Genomic DNA, 14,820 nt, shown 5'->3' on the forward strand with positions numbered 1-14,820 from the left:
GTGCTTACCCTCTGTTCACATGAGTTATGAACTGCAACATCTCACATCGCATCACCACACATCACATCACATCACGTCACACCACCTCATCACACAACAGTTCAGCACACACCACTACACACACACGCATCAAACACAGTACCTGACACCGCTCACTATTACAACACAACAACCACACGATCATTAGCGAGACGACTCGGATTAATTTAATATTCACCACCCAAACCATCAAAAGGGATTGATTCGACCGGCATTATCTTCTTACCGTTTTCATCCGTGAAACAAGGCAGTCGTTCGCGATATTCTTTTTTTAATTCGCACCGCAACAAACCGCAATTTAATTTTTCCTCCAACAAACCGCCAAGTGACGGGAGTGACGCACCCAACCGAGTTTCGCCTTTCGCCAACAGTGTGCAGCAGTGGGTTTCATATACAAAAGACTAAACAACTAATAAAAAGTGTACCGATCCATATAGGATAAACTGAATAAATACAACGATAAATTTAACGAGTGTGAAAATTAAAAATCAGTGCATTTTATTTATTATCCAGCTCATAAGTATACTAAATATATTTATATACCAAGTAAGTATACTAGTAGTGGCACACGTTACTAATTGGTCCTTCGAGCCTTTCAGAAAGACACCTAAGTGAAAAAAAAAACACAATAATAATTAAATACAAATTTTAATAACTTCCGGACAAGTGCGCAAGTGCAGGTTTTGAAGCACAAAATTCAGCAAAAAGAAGACGAGTTTAAGTGAAAAAAGTGAACGTGAACAAATTAAAGAACAAAGTTACAGTGAAAAACGAAACAAACCACAATCACACAGAAAATAGAAAGTGATGTGAAAAAGATACCAAAAAGAAATTGAAACATAAAGAAACAGTGAAAAAAAAAAAAGACCCACTAAAATCAAAACCGGGCGCGAAATAAACTAACAAAAACCAAACCAAACAAAAACGGGCGCGGTGTAATAACATACTCATATATACAAATCACAATTACCATAAATAGTCACGGGAGACTACACCAACAAACAACAACAGACAGCAAATCAGCAGGGACAGCGCTGGACATACATACATACATACATAAAAGGAAAAGGAAAAGGAACTGCAATAAGCAAAAAAAAGGGTATAAGTTCAATGACCCAAAACCCTTGGCGGAAAATAAAGTGAGTCCGTTCCATATATAATTTGATATATACAAATATATAAATTCCATTTTTTTTTATGCACATATATATGTATGTATGTTAAGGTACAGTTTTGACGGTATTTCGGGACACCGTTAACTGTTCTTAACAGTCCGATATATGTATATCTACAAAAAAATAATAACTGCAAAAAAGTACAGTACCCGCTTTTTGCTTAGCTTGTGTCGTTAGGCACCCCATTATAATTTCAAAAAAAAAAATTTTCCTAAGTCAAGTATAACTTGCGATAATTCTTGCGATACCCCTTGGGCTATAAATAAAAGCAACAAGCAGGATCGCTCAAACACTAAGCAAAAGCGGAAGATACGACAGGAAAACGAAATATATACATACATATATAAAAAAGAAAACATACATATATATGAGCATATTCCCCGAAAATTGCAATTCTTCCATTTTAATATACATATGTACATATTTATATGCATACACTATCATGGTACATACATAAATTAAATAACGCCAAGGTTCAACGACCTGCCTTTTTGCTTAATTGTGTTACCAAACACACCACAAAATAAAATACCAAAAACAAAAAAAAAAAACAGCAACAAATTTCCTAAGTCAAGTATAACTTGCAATAATTCTTGCGATACCCCTTGGGCTAAAGAAACAAAAAAAAAGCAACAAGCAGGATCGCTTTAAACATAAGCAAAGGCAAAGAGAGAACCACAAAAGGTAATAAGCAAAATTTATGTATGTGCACATATTTACCTTTACATTTGCATGTCTCCCGCCGAAATTTATACCGCAATCACACTAACCTTTATGCTCATCCGTACTCAATCTCTCACTAAAGAGATCCTGATAAAAACAATTGATACATATATACGTACATATGGGAACAAATGCTTATAATTTTTCAATATAACACATTATATACATATATAATTATTTTCCGCGCTCTCATCGACCGGTTACAGATACATACATATATACATTTATGTGCATTTAGCATTGTTGCTATATTGGACATACTTTTATAAACATATATACAAATATATACATATATATACAACAATTGCAACAAAAGTTAAAGAAACGTATGCAAATAAATATACAAATATTCTTGCTTATTACGGCTGTCCTTTCGCGTTCTTAACAGATACAGAAAGTAAAAACAAAACAAAAATACAAATTAAGCGCGAGTGAAGCGGAGATAAATTAATTTGATACACGGTAAAAAATAAAATAAAATAAAAAATAAAACGAAAACAAAAAAAAAAAAACAGACATATTTAACAAAAATAATTACATACGAATACATACATATATGTATGAAACAAATAATTAATCGATTTATGCGGTGAATACGCGTTCGCAAAGTCATAATCTGTTTCATTTATAATAAAATTTATTATATTTACCAAAAAAAAAAAATTTTTTTACACATTTTTTTCACAATACCAATTTTATAATTGTATTTCAAACGAAATATTTACAAACATTTTTTACAAAAATTTTTAATAATTCCAATTTTACAATTTTACTTCAAACGAAATATTTACAAAGAATTGTTTATATATTTTATTATAATACTACCAATTTTACAATTGTAGTATTTCAAACGAAACATTTTTAAGCTCAAAGCTTCGAATTTAATTTAATAAATGCAATCTGATAAATCTAAAGAGGTTAAACCAAGAACTCCTCAATTATTGGAAATTCCAAAAATGGCTGATGATGATAAATCACAAAGCACGCCTGCAGAAGCTACACGCTCGAAGCAGAGTATAAAACAAAAAAGATCAAAAGATCAGACAATATCTAGATTCATCACTGAAAGTGACAGTTTTATAAGATATTGTACCCGATTCCAAGCTTCCCCTATTACTGACATCACAGAATCAGTTTTAAATATAAAACTAGAAAGTGTGAACAATCTCTGGGCTCGCCTTCTGGCAGCGTACGATACAGTACTAGACACTGACGACGCAGAACTCCCAGAAAACGCAAAAGCTTCGGCGACAGCCAAATGTGATAACTGCCGCGATCAGTATGAGTTAACAAAGGGAATGATAAATGAACAAATAAGTTTAGTAAGGCCAAGTAGAGCCACTACTCCCCCTCCCAGAGTAGTTACAACACCAAAAGATGACCTAGATAAAGGCATGTATCTAAAGGTACCAGCTTGTGATACTGAAGTTTTCAATGGATGTTATGACCAGTGGCCGTCCTTCCGGGACATGTTCACTGCCGTTTATATAAACCATCCTAAACTTTCACAAGCACAAAAGTTATACCATCTAAGGTACAAAACAAAAGGGGAAGCAGGCAGTATCGTCAAGCGATTCGCTTTAAATGACGAAAATTTTAAGCTGGCTTGGGAAGCACTAGTCGAAAGATATGAAAATGGAAGGGTTATGATAGAAAACCCAATAAAAACATTATTACATCTACCAAAAATTCAAAAAGAAACCAGCCAGGAATTTCAAAATTTATACTCGACAGTGACTAATTGCATATCAGTGTTAAAAACACAAAATATCTCCACAGAATCGTGGGACCCCATCATAGTAACTATTTGTGCAGAAACACTCCCTGACGCTGCGTTACTACGATGGGAACAATCACTTGTGGAAAGAAAAAAAATGCCCACATGGGAGCAAATGAAAGCATTCCTCACTGCTCAATACGAGATAGCTGAGCGAATTGACAACAAAAATATAAATCTAAAAAGTCATCAAAATGACTCAAGTAAAAACTTGTTCAAACCTCAAGCCAGCAACAATATGCAATACAATAGACACGTTAATAAAAGTCACACTTTCGTGTCAAACCAAACTAATAAATGGCAACCAGTATGTGAAATTTGTAAAGGAGGTCATAACATAAGATCTTGCGAGAGATTTAAAAAATTATCCGTATCTGACAGAAACAATCTTGTCAGACAAAATAAACTTTGCATCAACTGTCTGTCGAATGCTCATACGACAAAAGACTGTGAAAGCAAATTTAATTGTGTGTACTGTCAACGAAGACATCACTCACTGCTTCATATTACGAACTTTCAAAATATGAAGCAAAATCAATTTCATAAAACCACCGGGTTAGTCACTACAACCAAAAGTGATAATCCCGAAATCTCAAATCCCGAAAAAAGGGAAGAACAACCATGTTGCTCTAAAGCAGCAAAAATTCAAGCGCTTCATTCAGAAAATGAAAGCAAAATACTTTTACCCACTGCGGTCATCACCATAGCACATAAGGGTGATTTATTCAAACTAAGAGCACTAATAGATCAAGGATCTCAAAGATCCTTTATATCATCAAAAGCTCAAAATCGGCTCAAATTGCCAATAAAACATTCAAATTTCCAAATCTCGGGAATGGGCGGAAGAATTATCCAAAATTCGAACAAAATATGCCCAATTACGATAGTATCTCCAAATGCGGATATTAGAATAGATGCGCAAGCCATCGTTCTACCGCAACTTACCAATTTGCTTCCAAGCTATGAAGTAAATAAAATACACTGGGAAAAATGCTCACATCTTAAATTAGCAGATCCCAATTGTCATACCCCATCACAAATCGACATATTATTAGGCAGTGACTTAATACCTCAAATAATTCTTGAAGGTATTGAGAAAATCTCCAATAAATTGTTAGCCCAAAATACAATCTTTGGGTGGATTATAAGGGGCCAAGTCCCTGAAAAAATCAATTCTTTCACCACGCAAGTGGAAAATATCTCAAACGAGTTTTTAAACAATCAACTTAAAAAATTCTGGAAAATAGAAGAATTACCCCAAATCACCCAGTTTTCAGAAGAAGACCAGGCATGCGAAGCCTATTACAAATCCACAACAACAAGAAACGAACATGGTCGTTATGTTGTGCGATTACCATTCAAACCAACTTTCCTTGAAACCATAGCTCTAGGCCACTCTAGAGTATCAGCAGTCCAGCAATTTCTAAGCCTGGAAAAAAGCCTGATAAAGAAAAGTGAGCTCAAATCGGTATACGATAATGTGATGGACGAATATCTTGACCTCAATCATATGGAAGAAGCTGTACCATATGAAAAGGTATCTGAAGGTAGATATAGATATTTTTATCTGCCACATCATGGGGTAATAAGACCTGATAAAATTACAACAAAAGCACGAGTGGTTTTCAATGCCTCAAAGTGTACGAGCTCAGGCAATCACTCAATGGTGTACTATACACAGGGCCAACATTACAACCTGATCTCATGTTGCTAATTCTAAATTGGCGCATGTTTAAATACGTTTTCAATGAGGATGTAGAGAAAATGTACAGACAAATTCTAGTACATGAAGATGACCAAGATTTCCAGCGTATAGTCTTCCGCAAATCAAGTAATAGTCCAATCAGCGACTATAAACTTAAAACCGTCACCTTTGGCATCAATTGCGCACCCTATTTGGCGATCAGGACACTACATGAAGTGGCAAAAACAAATGCAACAAATTTGCCTTTAGCATCTTCTGTGTTGCAAACACAAACATACGTGGACGACATACTATCAGGTAGCCACAGTTTGTCCTTAGCGTGCGAATCACTATCTCAAGTGATCAAAGCACTAAATTCAGCGGGATTCCCCTTAAAGAAAATTACTTCAAATCACCCTGATATAATAAAAGACATTAAAAAAGAAGACTTATTAGATACAGACTTCCTTAAATTTGAAAAGGCTAGTACAACTAAAACTCTAGGAATTCAATGGAATGCGATAACAGATCAATTCTCATATACAATTGAGTCAATATCTGCAATGTCCGCCATTACAAAACGCCAAATACTTTCCTCGGTGGCAAAACTTTTCGACCCCGCAGGATGGCTTTCCCCAATAATGATTCAAGCAAAAATCCTCATTCAAGAATTGTGGCAAGATGGCACTGAATGGGATGAACAGGTAAAACCTTTAAGTTTAGCGAAATGGGTTCAATTTGCAAACAATTTACATACTATATCTGAAATTCGAATCCCTCGATGGGTAAATTTCACCCGTAACATTAACGCAGAATTACACGGTTTCTGTGATGCCTCTGAAAAGGCTTATTGCGCAACAGTTTACGTACGCACACAGTACGATAACAAAATATCTGCACACCTCTTGGTAGCCAAAGCCAAAGTCGCACCTTTGAAGATACTCAGTCTGCCACGGCTTGAACTGAATTGCGCTCTTCTGTTAGCAAAATTAATTTCAATAGTTCAAACCCATCTCAAATTAACCGATCATAAAACGTATCTTTGGTCAGACTCAGAAATAGTTTTAGCGTGGTTAGAAAAACCACCCTATTGCTGGAAGACATATGTACGTATCGAACCGAATATCCCAAATTTTAGACTTAGTTGGCGCAGCAAAATGGCAACATGTTGCAAGTGCAGATAACCCAGCGGATCTTGGGACAAGAGGTTGCAAGCCACTGCACCTCACCAGCACTACACTCTGGTGGAATGGTCCAACATGGCTAACAGAATCACAAGAATTCTGGCCAAAGTCTCCCGCTCGTAATATAATACCGCCGGAAAGTCGGAAAATTGAAAATTTTCATATCACTCCAGAAGAGGATGATATTCTCCACCGATTTTCGTCATTTGCTAGAGCACTAAGAGTAGTCGCTTACATGCACAAATTCATTCAAAGACTTAAACTAAAAATGAAAGGAGCACCAAATGATCCTTGCGTACAACTAACGCATTCCGACTTGCAACATGCCAAGGTCAGTCTAATATTATATACACAAACTCGCTATTTCAGCAAAGAGAAATCAAAGTTGCTCGAAAAGCGACCTCTCGAAAAGGGAAGCTCACTTCTCGTATTAAATCCATTCTTGGATTCTAAGGGATTAATAAGGGCAAATGGAAGATTGGCGAACTCCAGCCTTAGTTATAACGAACGACATCCCATCATTATTCCAGAGAAATCCCGTTTTACTTACCTATTTCTAGCATATCTGCACCATCTTACACTGCATGGTGAGCATCGCTTAATGCAACAAATGGTCAGTCAAGAATTTTATATACCGCGAGTAAAGCCACAAATCAAAAGGACGATTTTCATGTGTAAACCATGTACCATGTACAAACACAAAATGCGTACGCAGATCATGGCAGCTTTACCACCTGAACGCTGCAACTATGCTCTACCCTTTACCATCACTGGGGTTGATTTTGTTGGACCTTTCCAGATAAAGGCCTCCATGTTAAGGTCTTCTTCATTTAGAAAAGGGTGTGTGGCTGTCTTTGTATGTTTTACGACAAAGGCAGTACACCTCGAGCTTTGCTCAGATCTGACTACTGCGGCTTTTCTTGCAGCATTTGCACGCTTTGTCGGACGACGCGGATTTCCTTCAAAAATAATAAGTGACAATGGGAAAAACTTTGTCGGAGCCCAAAGAGCAACCGAGAAGGAGTTTATAAACTTCATGAAAGAAGTCTCCCCTGAAATAGTTAACAAATATGCACCCCACTGGATCGATTGGCAGTTTATACCTCCATGTTCTCCACAAATGGGCGGACTTTGGGAATCAGCAGTAAAAAGCTTTAGGTCCCATTTAAAGAAAACGGCTGGTAATCATAAATTCAATTATGAGGAGTTTACTACACTACTCACTCGTATCGAAGCCGTATTAAATTCAAGACCCATATCACCCCTCTCGCAAGATCCCTCCGATTTCACAGCTCTTACACCAGGTCATTTCCTCAGAGGAGCTCCTCTTCTCGCCATACCTGAGACAGAAGGAGACTCACTCACTTTAATCAATCGATGGGAAAGAATCAAGATTCTCCATCACGAATTCAGCCACAGATGGAAGGAAGACTATCTCAAAGATCTCCATAAGAGATATCGCTGGAAAACGGCCCAGAAGGAAGCCAAGGCAGGAGAATGCGTAATCATACAGGACGAATGCCTTCCTCCAACAGAATGGCGACTAGGCCGCATTGAAAAGGTTCATCGAGGATCAGATGGTCACATAAGAGTAGTCGATGTGCGAACACAAACCGGCATATTAACTCGACCAGTCACCAAACTGTGTTTTCTTCCAAACAGCGAAGAACACCTTCAAACTAAACCGCAAAATAACTCGCAAAATTAATCGAAAAATAATAAATCAATTCCGCTAATTCGAAATTAACACGCGTTATAATCCGTACACAAACAAAAAATAAATTCAAACAAGCGCGTTGAAGACCAACTTATTATACATATACATATGTATAGATATGTAGCTACAACAACTACATTCTAATATTATAAACAAAATCAATTTAATTACAATTTTATATTCCCATAGAAATGGACGTAGAGGAGACCCAAACCACCTCCAACACCGTAAGGTCCGAAATCGCTATACCCAAAGCGTCGGCTGCACCCGTTGCCGCTCCAAGGACCAGGGTTATGCGACCACCGCCATCCGCCGAAGCAGTCAGGGAGATGAGAGAAGAGCAGCTATTGGAGCCACAGGGGCATCCATGTTGCAGCCTGTGCCATCGCCCACACGCCCTGAAACGATGCTCCATTTTTAAGAGCATGAAGCCCGCTCAAAGAAAACAGGTTGCAAGAGCCCATGGGCATTGCATGACCTGCCTGGCAGATGACCACGCCACCATAGAGTGCTGGGCCGACGGCGCCTGTCAATATTGCCAGAGGCCCCATCACACTCTATTCCATCGTTTTCCGCGCCGAGCCAATCCGTCGGAAAGTAGCACCAACACACGTACCAGACCACGCAGTGATGCTATCCGGCGTCGACGAAGCAGCCAATCAGCCACAACACGTAGACGGCCATCTCCGCCACGCCACACTCATCGTCAGCAACAACAACGCTCAACAGGGTTGAGCGCTGTACTAAACACATTGCAACAGCTGCAGAGGCTCCTAGCCGATTAACTCGCCTAGGGGGGCCGGGATGTTCACATGAGTTATGAGCGTTCTGCAGCATCCCACATCACATCATCACATCACCACATATCACCACACATCACATCACGTCACGTCACACCACCTCATCACACAACAGTTCAGCACACACCACTACACACACACGCATCAAACACAGTACCTGACACCGCTCACTATTACAACACAACAACCACACGATCATAAGCGAGACGACTCGGATTAATTTAATATTCACCACCCAAACCATCAAAAGGGATTGATTCGACCGGCATTATCTTCTTACCGTTTTCATCCGTGAAACAAGGCAGTCGTTCGCGATATTCTTTTTTTAATTCGCACCGCAACAAACCGCAATTTAATTTTTCCTCCAACAAACCGCCAAGTGACGGGAGTGACGCACCCAACGAGTTCGCCTTTCGCCAACAGTGTGCAGCAGTGGGTTTCATATACAAAAGACTAAACAACTAATAAAAAGTGTACCGATCCATATAGGATAAACTGAATAAATACAACGATAAATTTAACGAGTGTGAAAATTAAAAATCAGTGCATTTTATTTATTATCCAGCTCATAAGTATACTAAATATATTTATATACCAAGTTTTTTGTTTTATATTTTGCTTAGGTGCCTTTCTGAAAGGCTCGAAGGACCATTTGTTCACGTATGCCACTAGTATACTTACGTGTTGTAGGATAATTCTGAGGTGGGAAATAAAACACACTGCTTTCCACACACTTTACAAAAGGTTTATTGGGTAGAGTTACACAATATAAATACGTATAAATATATGCACACTTTGCTTGGGTTTTTTGGCGAAACCCACGGTGGTACACGGTTGGCGAACTTGCTGTGACACGTCACTCCCGTCACTTGGCGGTTTATTTAAAACGGAGATTGCGGTGATTTTTGCGGTAGCACAAGTGCAAAATGCAAAAGGAACGCTGATAAAAACTTAAATTCGCGGACGACTCTCTTTCTTCACGGATGAAACGGTAAGAAGGCAATCCCGGTCGGGTCAATCCCTTTTGATGGTTTGGGTGGTGAATATTGGCTAACATTACGAGTCGTCTCGTTGATGATCGTATGGTTGTTGTGTTGCAGTGTTGTAGTAGTGATCGGTGTTTGATGCGTGTGTGTGTATTGGGGTATGCTGTGAGCTGTTGTGTGATGAGGTGTTGTGACGTGATATGATGTGATGTGTGGTGATGTGATGGGGGATGCTGCAGAACGCTCATAGCTCATGTGAACAATCACTTCGTTCGCTTCGATCCCGCACTTGTTTCTATTTAATTAAGTTTGGCATTTATTGTAAACGGAATTTGTGTTAAAAATAAATTATAACGTATTTCCGATCAGCTGAAAGAATGCGTCTTACTTAGTAACATTAATCGCGAGTTTAAGTAATTCCTAAAAACTTAAATACAGAGGTGGGTGCTTCCCAATTAGTTGGGCACCCAAATATTCAACGCATAACGTTCAAATAATATTCCTTGTTGACTGTTTGACCGGTTGGAAGGAATTCATAATGCACAACACCACGATAATCGAAGAAAACAGTCAACATGACCTTGATTTTTGAGCGACTTTGGCGCGATTTTTTTGGTCTCGGCTCTCTTTTGGCACGATATTCGCTCGATTGATCGGTTGTTTCGGGGTCGTATAGATCCAAGTCTCATCGCCAGTTATAATGTGTTTCATGACACCCTGGTGGTCGGAAAGCATCGTTTCACACACTTCAACGCGACGCCTTTTTTCGAAAAAATTCAATCGAGATTTGACGCGCTTGAGGCCCAAAACATCCCTCAAAATGGTATTGGCTGAGCCTTCCGATATGCCAACTTTACAGCAAGGTCTCTAATTGTTATTTGACGGTTTTCAACACTAAATCGTTGATTTGTTGAACGTGAGCTTCGTCGGTTGAGATTGATGGTCGCCCTGGACGCTCTTCGTCTTCGACACGTTCACGGCCGGCTTGGAACTCACTATACCACTTGTAAACATTTTTTTTAGACATAGCCTCATCACCAAAGGCTTTCTGCACCATCCTCAACATATCCGCAGCAGAAAATTGATTCCGTAAACAAAATTTAATGCAAATTCTTTGCTCAACAAACTTCGACATCGCAAAAAACGAAAAGCTCACAAAACGACACGTACCTCAAACACTATATATTTTGACACAAATGTGATACTGTCAGTCACCTACCAACCTAAAAAAAAAAAATAATTTAAATTCAAATGTAACCTTATTTTTTGGGCACAGTAGTATGCCTTCTAATAGACAACAATGATGATGAATTATCAATTTTATTATGCTAGGGCCAGTATGTATACATTAGAGATGAGCGATATTGCGATTTTTAAATCACTGTGATTTTATATTGCTATTGCGATCGCAACTAAGTCGACGTTCGAACGTCGTTGTTGTTGTTGTAGCGGCAGATTCTGCCAATTTGACACTGTTTGGCCGAATAAAAGTCCGGGTCTGTTCCACTTACCACTTACGTAGGTTTTCCGCCTTTCTTTTCACTACATTTTCGCAAATATTGGAGCGGTTCGGCTACCTGACACTTAGAGCGTATTGCATAGTTCATTTGTATGTTGGTATGATGGTTTCACACATTTCTTAGAAGGAATTACCATTAGTGTGGTTGATAATTTGTTTGTTTAGTATACCCGTTTTTAATATTTTCAAGACCAAATAATTAACGCGAGTTTCCTAATCTTTGGGAAAATATTAAGAACCCGTAATTTTTTTATTCCATCATTTTTTCTGAAATTAATTAGTTACAATTCTTATTTTCATCACAAAAAGCTTTCAAATTTGGTTTTAACAATAAGTAAAATTAAAAATTTTATTAAAACAAATTAAAATATTCCATTTTGATTATATTTCATCTACCACTTCAAACATCACACTTCACTTCTTTTCCTTGATACATTTCCTGCCATTATTAAAAATTATAAGAACGTTACACTCAAAACTTCAAACCGCTATGACGAAAAATAGCATATACGATATATACAATACCCTGAAGAAAGTTGTTACTTTTCTGCTATTTGCTATTGTGATCGTAATTCACAGGTTCGAACTGCTATCGTAAATCACAGGTTCGAACTGCGATCACAGTTGCGAACTGCGATCGCAATCACTGGTTCGAACTGCGATCACAGTTTCGAACTGCGATCACAATTCACTGGTTCGAACTGCGATCACAGTTTCGAACTGCGATCGCAATCGCAGTTCATAGAAGCGAACTGCTATTTATAAAAAGTGATCGCAGTTGCGATTTGCGATTTTTCAATCACAGTGAAAAAGTCACCGGTAGTGAAATATCGCTCATCACTAGTATACATACGTGTAAACTTACGATACACATTACTTGTGTTCTTTGTAAATCGGTTAATGTTTGCAAATTGTTTCAACAATGTCAACTACGACACATTCGCAAGTTTACTGCTTAAAACTTTGTTATATTAATTTTAATAAAAAAACCTATTATTGAAATTAGAGGTTCATGAAGCTTTCAGCCTATATTGTATATTTGTATGCAGAAATACTCACATAAACTGAACTCAGTCATAAATGTAACACATTTTCATGAAATCCGTGTTGATTCTTTTAAGATATTTCGATGTTTTAAATTCGCTCGAGAAAACAAAGTCAACTTCTGGCTCTAGTTCTTTAAGTACGGACTCGTTAGACCTCGATAATCCTTATCATATTCTTCCTGAAGGTTTTATTTACCAAGAGGTAACGGGTGGGCCATATAAAATTTTAAATTTAAAAAGTCAATAAAAAAACGGCTTAATATTTTTCAAAGGTCTAACATTTATTTAAAAGGTTGTTTTATGAAATTTATTTGTGGAAAACAATTTCGGACAAATGACCACCACGGCTGAGTTTACAGTAGCTTATCCGATCCACCCAATTTTGGAGTACTTTCTCGATGGTTTCAGGCCTTATGGCAGCTACAGCAGCTTGAATCTCGTACTTTAGATCTTGAATTGTTTCTGGATGGTTGGCGTTAACATTTATCTTTAACAGCTCCCCACAGAAAATAGTCCACTGGAGTTAAATCGCAGCTTCTGGGAGGCCAATTCACATCACCTCTTTTGCTGATTATGCGATTTTCGAAGTTAGGGCGTAAAAAATTGAGTGTAGCGTTTGCTATATGGCACGTAGCGCCGTTCTGCTGGAACCAAATGTTGTCCATGTCTTCCTCTTCAATATGTTTGAAGAAAAATTCGGTTAACATTGCGCGATATCGCTCACCGTTGATGGTTACGGCGGTTCCTTCTTCATTTTCGAAGAAAAATGGGCCGATGATTCCACCAGATCAAAATCCGCACCATACAGTGATTCGTGCTGGGTGCATTGGCTTCTCGATGATTACGTGCGGATTTTCTGTGCCCCAAATGCGACAAATCTGCTTGTTAACGTAACCATCGAGGTAGAAATGAGCCTCGTCCGAAAAGATGATTTTTGGTAAAATTGACCATCCTCGGTCAAACGATCTTCTGCACAATCTGCGAACTGTATAATAGCTACCCATTTCGTAAATTCCAGACTTTTTACTGAATATCTGTCACTTTCCGAATGGTATTTGATGTTTCCAATGTCGAAATATAGATAATTCAAATTTAAAAGGTTATAAGATCCCAGACGATTCTCTCTTATCATTTAGAGGTTCATGTTATGAAAGCTTTCATGGATGGCAAATATTGAGGAAAGAATAAGGATGATTATCTTTATATTGCGGTAGAGGAGCTATAGGGAAATGCTTGGGACTCTTACCATAGTTGGTGTTTTGGCTCTTCCAAACCGTAGTTAATCCAATAATTTTCTATGGTGTATTTGTCTGGTGAAAGCGCTCGAAAAGACTGCTCTCGCTAAGAATCATGAATACATCCTAAGTGTGGCTCTCATCGGTGTCTCTATGGACTATATCAAAAATAGTACTTAATATCAATTTAATCATAGCAGCCATTGCCGGCAGATGCATTGCTAAGAAGTGCCCTCAAATGGCTCTGGGAACGGAAGTGGTCCGAACAAGGACAGCCCCAAATTCTCTCCTCCTTCAACTGCATTCAAAAAAACTTCGATGACTTCGTCGTAGGGGCTACTCGTTGCGGTTTTTTCTTCACTCAGAAGAGCTACAGTGCGCTTTTTCACGTATGGGTAGAAGCTAGGTTAGAAGATTGGAGCGAAAGTTTTCAGAAAAAAGCTCTTAGTCAATCCCAGCTTTAGCTTAGCGAACCAGACAGACGTGGATGCTGTTAAGGTGCCGGTCAGTGATCTGCAGTGAATACTTGGCTTATGAATACACTCTCATATTCATGAATCACCCCCAATATTCACTCACACTTGCTCTCACTAAAAATATTATCTTCTCACAATCACATGGCTTGCTTGTGTAATAATGAGTGTGAATATGTCTCACAATCACTTATCGCTCACACTTGGCTTGGCTTGCTTCTCTGTATACAATTGTTTGAGCTATTCGTTGCTTACCATTAGATGAGTTGAAGGGCTCATGAATACATTCACTAATAAGTGACTCATTATTTATTCATGAATACATTCACAAATTCCTTGCCTATTCAAAATATATTTTATACCTACGCGGAGGGGTTTTAAAAGGAACGAAACGCGCGATTGTAGTGACTACAAAACTGAAACTTCTTTGTTTATTATCCTTTTAGTCAATTATTTTCTTAA

General features: G+C 38.1%; 1 protein-coding gene across 1 annotated transcript; it reads left to right on the forward strand.

The window, feature by feature from the left end:
• Window positions 1-7,963: 7,963 nt before the first annotated feature.
• On the forward strand, window positions 7,964-9,090 carry LOC125777386 (uncharacterized). The gene has a single exon (XM_049452151.1). It carries the CDS (start codon window positions 8,491-8,493, stop codon window positions 9,082-9,084), a length of 594 nt encoding a protein of 197 aa, XP_049308108.1. The 5' UTR covers window positions 7,964-8,490; the 3' UTR covers window positions 9,085-9,090.
• The last annotated feature ends 5,730 nt before the right edge of the window (window positions 9,091-14,820 follow it).

The sequence above is a fragment of the Bactrocera dorsalis genome, chromosome 3 (genome assembly GCF_023373825.1).
Source record: "Bactrocera dorsalis isolate Fly_Bdor chromosome 3, ASM2337382v1, whole genome shotgun sequence".
In the NCBI taxonomy this organism is placed as follows: domain Eukaryota; kingdom Metazoa; phylum Arthropoda; class Insecta; order Diptera; family Tephritidae; genus Bactrocera; species Bactrocera dorsalis.

Bases quoted from the DNA above. Each gene is read 5' to 3' on its own strand.
- LOC125777386 (XM_049452151.1), top strand. From the start codon at position 8,491: ATGGACGTAGAGGAGACCCAAACCACCTCCAACACCGTAAGGTCCGAA.